This window comes from Mastigoproctus giganteus, chromosome 6, assembly GCF_048544385.1.
Source record: "Mastigoproctus giganteus isolate SK-2022 chromosome 6, ASM4854438v1, whole genome shotgun sequence".
In the NCBI taxonomy this organism is placed as follows: Eukaryota; Metazoa; Arthropoda; class Arachnida; order Uropygi; family Thelyphonidae; genus Mastigoproctus; species Mastigoproctus giganteus.
In genome coordinates, this window is record NC_143580.1 from 100,938,571 (window position 1) to 100,953,524 (window position 14,954).

The 14,954-nt window shown below is 38.2% G+C and overlaps 1 protein-coding gene across 1 annotated transcript in view; it reads left to right on the forward strand.

The window, feature by feature from the left end:
* The window catches only part of LOC150084478 (uncharacterized), an 804,913-nt gene that overhangs the window by 79,032 nt on the left and 710,927 nt on the right, over positions 1-14,954 (forward strand). The window contains exon 2 of the mRNA XM_090376257.1: positions 3,867-4,106. Coding sequence (XP_090232383.1) covers positions 3,902-4,106 — 205 coding nt within the window. The 5' untranslated portion in view covers positions 3,867-3,901. The remainder of the gene's footprint in view (positions 1-3,866; positions 4,107-14,954) is intronic.

Below are 14,954 nucleotides of genomic sequence, written 5' to 3' on the forward strand. Positions count from 1 at the left end.
GAAGAACAATATCCCAGTTTGTCTGAAACGTAAAATAATGAATCAATGTATACTCCCCACCATGACTTATGGAAGTGAAACTTGGATACTCACCAAAAGAATGGAAGAGAAGCTGAGAGGTACACAGCGAAGAATGGAACGAATTATATTGGGAATCAGACTATTAGATAAGAAGAGAAACACATGGATTAGGCAGCAAACTCAAGTAAAGGACATTCTTATCAAAACTAAAGAACTAAAATGGTCTTGGGCAGGACACATAGCTCGAAGATATGATGACGGATGGACTAAGAAAATAACAGAATAGTATCCAAGAGGAGCTAGAAGAAAACCTGGAAGACAAAGGCGGAGATGGATAGATGAAATTCATGAGTTTTTGAGTAGTAAATGGATGGCCAGTGCTCAAAACAGAAGGAACTGGAAAGTTGCTGAAGAGGGCTTCATCCTGCAGTGGATTGAAAATGGATGATGATGATGATGATGATGAGTAGGCAAATTACACCTTTAAAGCATCTTGGATTCTTGCATTTTCCAATTAACCAACAAGGGTAAAACATGCTGTCCACTTGCATTTGCACTCACCATAACTGTAATACACTGTTTGTTAGCTTTGAAATGAAGAGCAGCCATTTTGTATTGTAATGCAAATGATTTACGAGGGAGTGACTTCCAATTAAGACCGGTTTCATCTGCATTGCAAACGTCATCCTTGGAAAACCTTCTTCCTCTGCCATTTTCAGAAAAGACTTTTTTTTTTTTTTAAAGACTTCTGCTTCTGGGACATCACCCGATAAAGCTTCTCTTCGAATTTCAAGCTCCTGTATACCTTGGTGAGATTTGAAAATTTTCAGCCATTCAGTATTGGCTTTAATTTCAGATGGGTTTTTAAAATTTTGATTCAATTGTAACACTTTTTCGCATTACAGAGGTCCAGAAATATGTTTGCTTTGACATCTCTTGTGTAGAAACCATAAATAAACAGCGTCTTCTAATTTCTCATCAGAAATAAACACATATAAGTTTTCCTTTCATTAGAGCCATATTCATTGTCAAACTTTGAAGTAAACTTCAAATTTTCATTTTTTTCTGCTCTTTATGTATGGTTGCTTTGCCAAAGTTAAATATCTTAGCAAGAGATACACCAGTTTTGCTCTTTACCAGTCTATTAATAATTGTTATCTTGTTTTCTACTGACAACACATTGTGATTTCTTATGCCTACAGACCATTATTAACACAAAGGGGCAGCAGTATTAAAATTAAAAAGCAAAGTGACACAATATTATACTTTGAAATAGCCACGAAGAAAAATTCGAACTTTGGGTGATTAAAAACAAAACGCCTGACATAACCTCACACTGCCATGGCTCACAACAGACTGAGTGAAAGCTAACCTCCCCCCCACCATACTCCCACGCTCACAAAGGAAACAACAGTACAACAGACAATGACACAGCAAGGTCACACATGGGAGACTATCCTGTGTCCACACAGTGTATGGCAGCTAACATCTGATTTTTAACTCCTGTAATAACAAATTAAGACTATTTCTATGCTATACTGCATATATCTTCAAATAAATAATCAGAAACGAATGCATCAAGCGGCAGGAGTAATATTTTAGCATAACCAGTGCACTAAAAGTAGATACTTTAATTTTTTTTTTAGGGACGAAGGTGGTGGTTCGGATGATGGACAGTTCAGATAATCGGCGTTCAAATAATCAACTTTCTACTGCAGTTTTTTTTTTTTTTTTTTCCACCACCTTTCAAAATATCCTGCCAGCACCCATTACATCTGTGACAGCACCCAGGACCAACTGATGGAAGATACTAGGATTTTCATACCAACTAAGAAATATTATTTAAGGTTTAGGGCTCAATTGAGGTCAGCTGAACTAATGAGACTCGTGGCAGAGAAGAAAAATGCACGGAATTCAAATAAATTATCACGTGACACAGATAATTCTGCACATGAGGCTAACAAACTGAAAGAGTATTTTGCATTTACCTTCCCACATGAGGAATTCTGCAGGGAAACAGAGGGCAGAAACATGTCAAACTCTAATAGAGAGCTAAATAATTTTGTAATTACTGACAGGAAAGTGGAGGAGAATTGTTGAAGTTAAACATAAGGGCATCTCGGGTGGATGGGATCTAGGCAGTTATATTACAAGAGGCATCAAAGGTAGTAATCAAACCCTTAGCCATAATTATGGGAGCATCCTTGGACTCAAGAAAGGTCCCCAAGGAATGGAGATGACCAAATGTATCCTCAATTCACAAATGGGAATCAAAGAGTGACAAGAATAATTACAGATCTGTTGGTATAACTTCTCTTCCAAAGGAAATAATGGTGTCTCTGCTTAAAGAAGGGCGCCTCCGTAGCCAGGTGGGAAGGAGCAGCAGTGCATAGCATACGCTTCTTGATTAGACCGGGGTTCGAGCCCGTCACCACCAAATACGGAGGATGCGGAAAGGTCAGGGAATGACCACTGCGTATCCCAGAGCAATATGGCCTTAGTTGCTAATGCTCCTAAAAACCAAATAACAACAACAACAGCTTAAAGAAGCATTGTGGGATCATCTAAGAAAGACTGCATTTATAGTCAAACACAGCATGGGTTTGTTAGGGGGAAGTCCTGTCTGACCAATTTGTTTGGATACCATGATGTGGTCAAAAAGATATTGGATGCAAAAATTAATTTTCTTATCATATACTAGGATTTTAAGAATGCTTTTGATACTGTTACAGTAGTCTTATATGTGTAACATGTAAGAGTACTGTTTATGGCATTAATGGTACATTGCTACCATCAATAAACAGATGGCTGAATGTGAGTAAACAGAGAGTGGTAATCAACGGACACTGCTCTTCAAGGACTAATGTTATTGTTGGGCCCATTGTCTTCTATATTTATTAGCATTAGTATTAGTAGAGGCACACGATGCAAGCTAATGCAAATCATCCAAAAAAAAAAAAAAACTGCTTCCATTTCACCCCTCCATTCGTTCCAAATACCTGTCCAGCTCAGCCTTAAATTTATTTAAGCTATCAACTTCCACAACAAAGGATGGAAGTCTGTTCCACCAATCAACTACCCACTGGCTAAAGGCAAACTTCTGCACATCTATCCTACAACTGTCTTTCCTCAATTTAAATTTATGCCCTCTCAGGTGATTATTCTGAGCAAGAGGAAGGCTCCCATGAGCATTGAGCATGCTCAAACCATATAAGGCTTTATACAACTCAATCAGGTGCCTAATCACCTGACATTGTAATTTGCAAAACTTAAGCCTTTCTTCGTAAGAGCAACCCTTTGTTCCAATCATTAATCTTGTTGCCCTTCTCTGTACTCGTTCCAACAGCTATACATCCTTCTTAAAATGAGGTCTCCAGACCTGTATACAGTACTCAAGGTGTGGCCTGACTATTGCCTTATACAAAGAGATAATCACCTCCTTATCCCTGCTAGAAAAATTCCTGTATATCATTGACAAGACACCATGAGCTACTCTTGCAGACTGTCTGCACTGCTTAGAAATTGGTTTATATTGGTGTTCTGTAATCTGAGGATTATTTAATTTCGATTTATTCCTGGCTATGCTGTCTGTGGTATGTCCAGGACTCGTGTCTTTAATTACGGATTTATCAGATTAATTTTATTTATTTACTTATCTTTTTTCCATAATAGCTCTTCCTGATGAGTTGTTTTAATTTGCAGAGGGTGAGTGAGGATGCTGTCTGAGGATATTTCATAGTTATTTCACAAGTAAAATGGTTTTCTTTATAATCAAAATTGATAATAATAATGGAAAAATAATCTTACATTTATTAAGCTGAAATATGTTGTTTTTGTTATATCAGGAATGGAAGAAAATTCTGAGTAGCAGGTCTGCCACATGGATCAGCAGAAATATATTGATATTTCAAATTCCCCTGTGGATACACACATTGCTATCTTAAATAGGAGTATTGAAGAAACTGCTGTAATGGAAGGTGGGATTATACCTATTTGTGGTATGCTACCACATATAGATACTTCTGATGTTGATCACTCATCGTTGTACACTTCAGCTGTTCCTGTCAGTGGAACCATTTTAGAAGGTTTTTAGATAGTAGTTATATTTTGTATTATTTATTTACCTATACTTTTAATGTAATGTGATAATGTAATAATAAGTAAATAAATGAAGTATTATTTATTTACTTATTATTTTAATGTAATTTATAAAATGAAACAAAAGGTGATAATATTTATAAGTAATATTGTGTTCCCATTTTTTGATGGATATGCTGACATATGTCCATCTGAAAATATCGTGAATAAAATACGATGGTGAAGGGTAATGGATGGAGGTAAAATGACATTGCCTTGATTTTGAAAGAATAGTTTTGAATGCATTGATGAAAATACACATTTGTGTCTTGAGCTCCTTTTCTCCTATGCAGCTAGTGCATTTAAAGGGTGCAAAAATTTGTAAAATGAATAAAATGAAATGACATTAACAGATAATCCCATCAACTTATCAAGATACCTCATTTCATGTCACTCATTATTCATCTCCTTTAGTAGACTTGTTAGCATTTTAGAAAAATGATTAGTACTAAAGCTAAACTTAAAAAAATTAAATTAATTAAACTTGTTATTTTTTTACTTTTTAACCTGAGGATTATTTCATTTCAAAGTACTCTTGTTAAGCTATTCAGAGTACTCTATTTCAAAGTTCTGTGGAATGTACAGAACCTGTGTGTTTTTTATTACAGATTTATTTTGTATTTATTTTATCTTTTTTTCCATAATACTTCTTTCTGATAAATTACTTTGTTTCAACATTTACGATTACATTTCTGTCAAGAGGGTGCTATTTGGGATATTTAATAGTTTATTGCAAAAATAATTTACTTTTTATAGCTATTCCATTCTTCACTTGGCTAAAGAAGTAATTTTGTGATTTTGGTTGTCATATCATAGAATTATAGTTTACCCTGATTTGGGAGTTTAGGGTTGGGAAGGTGTTTCTTACATATTTTAAGGAATTTGTTTGGCTGGATATTATTTTTATTTGATTCATCAAATTTGCTTTTTGTTATTCTACATTTATTGTGGCATAGGAGAAGATGAATTTCTCAAAATGTTGGTGGATTCCTATCTTAGTGTATGTTCATTTTATTCTTTTATATTTTTACAAGTTTTGAATCCACCAAATGTTTTAATACCACCAGCACAGTAGAGGATACAAGAAAATCTCTTTTTTGTTGGGCTTTCTAAAATATTTTTCAATATTCCCAAGGCAGAATACACTGGTCCCACAGGTGGTTATCTTCAGCAACTATTTTCAGGAGATATATTTTGCAAAAGGGACAGGTGGAATAGTACCAGGTATGTCTACCTGTGACAAAAGTAGGTGATGCTTTTAAGAGTAGATATGAAGATTTTATTAACAAATACAGGACAGTATTGGGGAGAAGTCGCTATTTAGGATTAAATTTGAAAGTGTCTGCAATTCTGCCCAGACGCAATAGGAGAGGGAGCATATTTGAGATCCTTGTCAATCAATTCACCCCAGAGATGCTGTGCATGGCTCGCTTTACGGAAAGGTGGCCCCTCACATTTTGCCCCCGGCACATTTTCGCCCCCAGTAGATAACGAGTAGGTCACAAAAATGTAAATACAGTCAATTCTCGATAACTCGAATTTTATTGAAGTCCCAGTCCCTTTAGTGGAGATTCAATGTTAAACTCTCTCGATTACTCGAACTGAACTTCTGATAACTTTCCTGAACAAATTTTCAAAATTACATTCTTGTACAAATTGTCACGTAGCCTTTAAACTAATTTCTTCCCTTTTGTATGTCTTCAGGGTTCTCTTTCCATTGTGAAAGGATTAACTGGAACTGTTAATCCTTTCACAATGGAAAGAATACATACTCGACCACGAGGGCGATAGTCATGTGGTTAATGACGGACATGGGGGGAGGGAACAGTGACTAATCTTATAGGAGTCTTTTCAGTAACAAGTGAATCTTGTTCTGATTTGTCTAAATTCAAACAATAAAAGTTCCTGCATCTGGCTCTCCTCACATTTCCTGGCGCAGTGTACAGCGCCCATTTGCTGTTTTTGCTGCCTAATTATCGACGGTGCATTGCGTGAACAAACTGAGCGTCGCAGGCCGAGCAATATCTGCATATTATATTCAATAAGAGGCAAAAGAAAATTGGTAGATGATGACAACCACATTTACGTGTTTTCAAAGAGAACGCTAGATGAAAAACATGGAATCTGGGTTGGTGAAAAATGTTCCACATGCAAAGGGTGTGTTTGGACAGAGAATTTGGAAGGCCCAGTTGTGAAAGTTGTAACTAAACATAACAATGCAGCTCAAGCTGCAAGGTCGGAAGCATTGCAATTGATTGGTCAAATACGGCAACATGCAACAACCACAAACGAACGGCCACAGCAAATTGTTGCATCATTAATTGCAGAGGCTCATGCCAATGTCACGGCATTACTTCCTAAAAAGGATTCACTTAAACAAAACCATTCATCATGTTCGATGCAACAATGGTACTCCTGCTTTACCGAGCAATCTCCAGGACCTAGTAATTCCACAAAATTATCAATAAATTATCATTGATGGCAATGTACAACAGTTTTTGATGTATGATTCTTAGGACGAACTGCTCCCGGGTCGCATGCTTATTTTTACAACTAGTAACAATCTTCAGTTATTGGCGCGTAGCCAGGAGTGATTTTCTGATGGAACTTTTACTGCAGTACCCATGCATATCCAGCAGCTTTATACAATTCATGTGGTTCAATTCAATGCAGTTATTCCAGTGGTCTACGTGCTTCTGCCAAACAGAACTCGTGCCACATACGTCAAGTTGCTTCAAGAAGTTAAAAATCTACAACCGGGTCTCCAACCCAGAGACTTATTACAGATTTCAAACAAAGTGCCATGCAAGCTTTCCAACAAGAATTTCCTGGTATTGTAAATACCAGTTGTTTTTTTAATCTTTCCCAAAGCGTTTGGCGAAAGGTACAGAATGAAGGTTTAAAAGCCCAATACGAACAAAACCATGAATTTGCTTGTTGGATCCGAATGATTCAGGCATTGGCATTTATTCCTCTGCTAATGTTATTCAAGCATTTGAAGATTTAGTTGAAGCTGATGACTTCCCCATTGAAGCTATGGTGATTGCAAACTACTTTGAAGATACATATATTGGAAGAAGACAGCGGAGAGGCCGGCAATTACCCATTTTTGCCATCGAAATGTTTACACACGAATACTGAATGATCAGCAACATACCAACAACGGTGTGGAGGGGTGGCACAGGGGATTTCAGGAAACTTGTGCTACTTTATTCCCAAATATTTACAAATTCATTGATTCTTTAAAGAAACAACAAGGGTTATTGTTATTGTTATTTGGTTTTTAAGAGCATTAGCAACTAAGGCCATATTGCTTCGGGGATATGCGGTGGTCATTCCCTGACTTTTCCGCATCCTCCGTATTTGGTGGCTCACGGGCTCGAACCCCGGTCTAATCAAGAAGCATGTGCTGCGCACTGCTGCTCCTACCCACCTGGCTACAGAGGCGCCAAACAACAAGGGCTACACAATTTTCAAATTACACAACTAATTTCCGGTAATTCAGGCGATCAAAGAAACAAGAAGTACGCTGAAATTTCTGCTAGAATCAAAAGAATAGTTCAAGATTTTCAAAATTGTAATGTGATTGATTACCTTAGAGGCATTGCATTCAACTTCGAGTTTTAAACAATAATAATGAGCATTTATTCTATTAAAAAAAAAATAAATTAGAATTATTAAAAAATTAGGTGTATCATTTACATTTTTGTAGCCTACTCAATATCTATAGGAGGCGGAATGTGTCGGGGGCAAAATGTGCTGGGGACAAAATGTGGGAGGCGGATTGTGGGAAGCGAAATGCGAGGAGCCTCTCTTCCGGATCCCGCATGGCTCATGGAGCAAATTTCATATGAAGTGTCTGTGCTTGTTAAAAGTAGACTAATTTTACAGGGATGAGATACACTTAAATAAAAGGGGGTGCAAGGATTTTTGCTGACGCTATCAAGGCAGTGTTAGGTCAGTTGGAAAACTGCTAGATGGAGGGATACGCAGACTAATTATAACGGGGGATTTTAATTTTCTCTAGATATTCCACAGCTTCTCATGCCTACTGTCTTTTAGGGTCTAGGGTTTGAGAAGTTTTATAACACATTTTAAGGGATTTATGTTTGTCTGAATAATAGTTTTATTAGATTTATAAAATTTGCTTTTGTGTTATACAGGGGATTTTAACTTTCCAGATGTTGACTGGAATTTGTGGATTGGTCACAGACACGAGTAAAACTTTTGTAGATTTTTGGATGATTGTTTTCTACAGCAGCATACAAGAGGAAGCAGTACTCTTGATCTGGTTTCTTCATGCATTAAGAATCTGCAGGTAAAAGACCCACTGGATGGTAGCAATCACAGTGTACTAATGTGCAATTTAATTAAAGACATAACCTGTCAAGGGGGAAAGGAAAGGGCTTTTGCTTTCATAAGGGTGACTACAATGGTCCCAGAGAGTTTTTAAATTCTATTCAATGGGACCAGCCGATGATATTACCAACACCAAATTCTGAATGGGAAGCATTCAAGGAAGAAATCATAGGCTTTTCATCCTAAATTTTATACCTACTAGGCTTTTCATACCAACAAAGAAATACTGTTCAAGGCTTAGACCTAAATGGATGGCAGATAAACTATTGAGACAAGTGGCAGAGAAGAAAAGTGTATGGGATGCATATAAATTATCAGGTGATACAGAAACTTGTGGAATATTTAAATTATTCTGTAATTCTCTTAATGTTCTCTTAATTCTCTTATGTAATCAAGTCATAAAGGAGGTTAGGCAAGCAAATGCAGATTATAAGAAGTCTGGCAAAGAATGCAAAGAAAAGCAGCAAAGACTTCTATGCTTAAAATATCAGTAGAAGAAAGAGATTGAATCACATTTGGCTTCTTGATGACAATGGATTAAGTGTTGATGACCCTGCTCAAGTGACTGACATGAATAGGTATTTTACATATACATTCGCACATGAGGGGATGGGATGCCAGAGGTTTATCAAACTAACAGGGAGCTAAATGACTTTGTGGTACTTCAAAGGAAAATAATGGAGTCGCTGGTTAAAGAAGTAGTGCAGGACCATCTGGACAGGAATGCAATTATACTGTAGTCACAGCATGGATTTGTTCAGGGTTGAGGCATCTTGTCTAACCAGTCTGATAGGTTACTATTATGCAGTAACAAAGGAACTGGATGCTAAAAAGAACTTTGACATTACATATACTTGGATTTCATGAAAGCTTTTGATTTTTTTTTTTTTTTTAAATGAAAACCCCAAACATGAGAGGTATTAAACCTTTAGTATTTAGTACCGTGCTTGGGTAGGAGGTTTGAAGATGAAACAAGATATTTGTTGACATTAGACTTAAATTCTTACAATTTAAGTCTAATGAAGACTTAAATTGTAAGAATTTACAATTACAGAAGCTCTTCTGTAGATTGTAATTTTCAGGAAATACGTATGAAGGAAGGCTGTTCCAGAAAACGGCAGTTGAATAAATAAATGAGGAAGATGAAAAGTTGGTTCTGTGAGTTTGAAGTTGGACAGTAAATGGATGTTGGCTTGTGGCAGCACATGTTTGGACTGATTTGAAAGAGAGAGCAGGAATTATAGAATTCAATTCAGAAGAACAGTGCCCGTGGAAGTATCTGTAGAAAAGGCATGCAGCAGAAACAGCATGTCTATGAGACAGAGGGTGGAGAGACTCTGGTAGAGAGGAGTCATTAATTAACCTAACTGCCCTCTTCTGAATGGAATCTAGAAGCCTGAGAGAGGTTTTGGGGGCACCATCCCACATGTGGGAACAATATTCCATGGTAGAGTGGATTTGCAATTTGTAAGAGTGAACAGCTGTTTGGAAGAAAAGTAACGCTGAGAGCAAAAGAGAAAACCAAGTTTTTTAGATGCAGAGGAAGCAATATTTGTAATGTGTTTGTGCCAAGACAGGTTAGAAGTCAGGGTAATCCCCAAAAGAGATATATCAACTTGTCTAGAAATCGGAGTGTCACCAAAGATAACCATAGGAGCAGAAGCATCCTCTTTGCGAGATATACGACAAGACTGAGTTTTAGAAGGATTGAAATCCAACTAAGTTGTCTTTGCTTGACTGGAAAATTACCTGGAGATCGCCATTTAAGGAATTGGTAGCAGACATTCAAGAAATTGAAGCTGGTTGAGCAGTGCAAGGTTTCTCAAAATGGAAAGTGGAATGCAATGTGCTATCATCGGCAAAACTATGGATAGGATTTACAGTCAATGGAAGAAGGTAATTGATATATAACAGGAAAAGAGTGAGGGAAAGAACTGAACCATTGGGGACACCAGCATTAGTGGAGAAATTAGAAGACAGAGAGTCATCTACCATCACCCTTAATGAGCGATCAAAGAGAAAACTGGATAACCAATCACAAAAAACAGTTGGCAAACTATAAGATGGAAGCTCGTTTAGAAGACCTTTACGCTAAAACATGATCGAATGCCTTTGAGATGTCAAGAGTAACTGCTTGTGTTTCACTGAACTTTTCCATTGAATTTGACCATAAGCCAGAATATCACCAGTGAATCGACACTGACGGAATCCATACTAGCGATCGTTGATCAGATGGAAGATTTCTAGGTAGTTTAAGAGTTGGCGGTTAATTGATTTCTCCATTACTTTAGAAAGAGTAGAAGTAATTGCAATGGGATGATAATTGGATGGGAGGGATTTGTCACCCTTTTTAGGAACTGGGTGGATATGAGCAAATTTCAAAAAGAAGGAAAAACACCATTGAAATAAGAAAGTGAAAAAAGTTGGCAAAGAACAGGAGTAAGTTCAGGGGCACAGGTTTTGAGAACCAGTGGAGAAATAAGATCAGGACGTAGAGCTCTCTTAGCATCAAGATTTGTCAAAATCCTTCTGACATCCTTTTGACGGAAGACCACAGGAAGCATTGAATGGAGCATGTTGGGAATGGTGGGAGGTGTTTTACCAAGATCATTAGCATTAGCATTAGTAGAGGCATTTGATGCAAGAAAGCAAGCTTATGCAGCATCAGCCAAAAAAAAAAAAAAAAAAAAAAAGTAACATAGATAAATAAAAATAACCACTTCCACTTCACCCCTCTGTTCGTTCGAAATACCTGTCCAGCTGAGCCTTAAACTTATTTAGGCTATCAACTTCCACGACAAGGGATGGAAGTCTGTTCCACCCACCAACCACCCGCTGGCTAAAGGCAAATTTCCGCACATCTATCCTACATCTGTCTTTCCTCAATTTGAATTTATGCCCTCTCAGGTGATTTTTCTGAGCTAGAGGAAGAATCCCATCAGCATTGAGCATGCTCAAACCATTCAAGGCTTTGTACACCTCTGTCAGATCACCCCGCTGGTGCCTAGTTTCCAGACACTGTAATTTGCAAAACTTAAGCCTTTCTTCGTAAGAGAACCCCTTTGTCCCATTCACCAATCTAGTTGCCCTTCTCTGTACTCGTTCCAGCAGCTCTACATCCTTCCTGAAATGAGGCCTCCAGGCCTGTATACAGTACTCTAGGTGTGGCCTGACCATTGCCTTATACAAGGGAATAATCACCTCCTTATCCCTGCTAGAAAAATTCCTATATATCATTGACAATACACCATGAGCTACTCTTGCAGCTCGTCTGCACTGCTCAGAGAACTTCATATCTGCCTGCACCACCACCCCCAGGTCCCTTTCATTCTCTACCACTGTCAGTGTAGTACCACAGAGTTGATACGTTGCTCTGGGGTTGCTGTTTCCCATATGTAGTACTTTACATTTGTCAATGTTAAACTTCATTTGCCACCTCGAAGCCCATCTGCTCAACCTTTCCAAATCCTGTTGCAGCAGCATAGTGTCAGTAGTGTCCTTGACAACCCTGCCAACCTTCGTATCGTCTGCAAACTTGGACATTAAGCCTGATATACCATCATCAATATCATTTATAAATACAGAAAACAATAAAGGCCCCAATACTGAACCCTGAGGGACTCCACTAATAACATTAGTCCACGATGAGCAGTGTCCATTGATTACCACTCTCTGTCTTCTCCCCCTCAACCACCCCTTTATCCATAGCAGCAACTTGCCTCCAATGCCACACTGCTCCAATTTGTGCAGCAATCTTCCACGTGCAACAGTATCAAAAGCCTTTCTAAGATCCAAGTATATAATATCAAAGTTATTCCCTGCATCCAGTTCTTTTGTGACTGCATCATAGTATCCAATCAAATTGGTCAGGCAAGACTTCCCCTTAACAAAACCATGCTGTGTCCTAGCTATAACTGAAGTCTTGTCTAGATGATCCTGCAGTGCTTCTTTCACCAGTGCCTCCATTAATTTTCCGGGAACAGAAGTTAAACTCACAGGTCTATAATTACTTGTGTCAGCCTTTGATCCCCCTTTGTGAATTGGGGTCACATTTGCACATCTCCAGTCAATGGGTACCTCCCCTGAGTCCAAGGAAGCTCTCATAATTATGGCTAAGGGTTTGCTTACCTCCTTTGCTGCCTCCTTTAATATAACTGGATAGATCCCATCCACCCCAGGTGCCTTTCTTGTGTTTATCTTCAACAATTTCTCCTCCACTTTGCTCTCAGTTATTACAAGATTCTCTAGCTTACTGCTAGAGTTGAATACACCTCTGGCATTCCCCTCGCTGAATAACTCCTCATGTGTGAATGTCGATGCAAAATATTCATTTAGTTTGTTAGCTACCCGAGCAGGGTCATCAACAGTTGACCCATCGATCTCAAGTGGACCAATCTGATTCATTCCCTTCCTTCTAGAGTTTACATAAGTAAAGAACTCTTTGCTGTTTTTCTTCGCATCCCTTGCCAAGGATCTCTCGTAATCTGCCTTCGCCTGCCTAACCTCCTTTGTAACTTGGTTACAGATCAACTTGTATCTATCATAGGCGTCCGTGTCACGTGTTAATTTGTATGTATCCCATGCATTTTTCTTCTCTGCCATATGCCTCATTAGTTCAATACACAAGTTGGAAGAAAAATGGGATGCTAGCCGGTCAGCTTTATACTTGGTTGAAGTGACAACAAAACCATCTGGTTTGGACAGAGGTTGGAGCAGAGATGGGCAAAAGTTGCGGTCAATAGCTTTGGCAAGAGACCAGAATGCTCGGCTACCATTAGGGGAAGAAGCAAGTTTTCTACTATTAGCCTGTTCAAAATTTGATATTTTTATTTGACATAAATTTAACTAAACTGAATTTGTGTACATATAACACTGTGTGAACTGATAAATCACCTTTTACAGAGATAAATAGCTTAGTTGTAAAGCAGGTATTTTTCATTCCCGAGGTCTTTTTCATTCTCCAATCTTTCTGAGTGTAGTACCACACAGTTGGTACATATCTCTTGGGTTACTGCTACACATATGCAGTACTTTGCATTTGTCAATATTAAACTTTAGTTGCCACTTCTCAGCCAGTCTGCCTAACTTTTCTAGATCCTGTTGCAGTAGAATACTGTCTTTACTGTCATTAACAACCCTGCCAACCTTTTATCATCTGTAAACTTGAACATTAAGTCTGATATACCTTCATCGATATCATTAATAAATACACAAACAACAATAGGGCCAGCACCGAACCCTGGGGAACTCCACTAATAACATTAGTCCACGAAGAGCAGTGTCCATTGTTAACCACTCTCTGCCGTCTCCAACTCTACCATCCCTTTATCCATTGCAGCAACTTGCCCTTAATGCCATACCACTCCAATTTGTACAGCAGTCTTCCCTGTGCAACAGTATCAAAAGCTTTCCTGAAATCCAAGTATATGATATCAAAATTAATTTTTGCATCTAGTTCCTTTGTGATCACATCATAGTATCCAATCAAATTGGTTAAACAAGGCTTCCCCTTAACAAACCCATGCTGTGTCTGAACTATTACTGCAATCTTTTTGTAGGTGATCCTGTCTCACTCCTTTAACCAGTGATTTCACTATTTTTCCCGGAACAGAAGTTAAACTAACAAGTCTATAATTATTTGTCACCATTTGTATCCCCTTTGTGAATTGGGGATGCATTTGCACATCTCCAGTCCATGGGGATCTCCCTTGAGTCCAAAGAAGCTCTCATAATTATGGCTAAGGGTTTGCTTACTTCCCTTGCTGCCTCCTTCATTATAACTGGATAGATTCCATCTGCCTCAGGTGCTTTTTTTTAAGTTTAACATCAACAAGTACTCCTCCACTTTGTTCTGTTATTACAAAATCACTTAGCTTCCTGTTAGAGTTTGATAAACTTCTGGCATTCCCCTCCTTGAAGAACACCTCATGCGTGAATGTAGATGCAAAATATTCATTCGATTTATGAGGTACTTGAGCAGGATCGCCAATATTCAAATCATCTATGTTAAGTGGATCAATATGATTCATCCCCTTCCTTCTAGAGTTTACATAAGTAAAGAACTCTTTGCTGTTTTTCTTTGCATCCTTTGCCAAAGATTTCTCATAATCTCCCTTCACCCTCGTATTGCCAGGTTCACTTGATATCTTCACAATTCAATGATGTCTCTGGAATGAATTAATATCACAAAGCGGGATCCAGTGAAATTAGTTTTTTTGGCTAAGGTAAAGAAAGCCCACATGGGAACCATGCAAAAGTTCGACGAAATTTTCAAGCAAAAGCACCCCGCTGCAATGGCATTTGTACTGTTGCTCAATCGGCAAACAGACGGTGGGTGCCGTTGGTCCAGAGCAGAAGCCGAATTCTACGGGAGCTTGAAACCCTCCCGTAGTGGATGGGGGTAACCTGACCTTTTTCTTTTGAATCACTAATTGAAT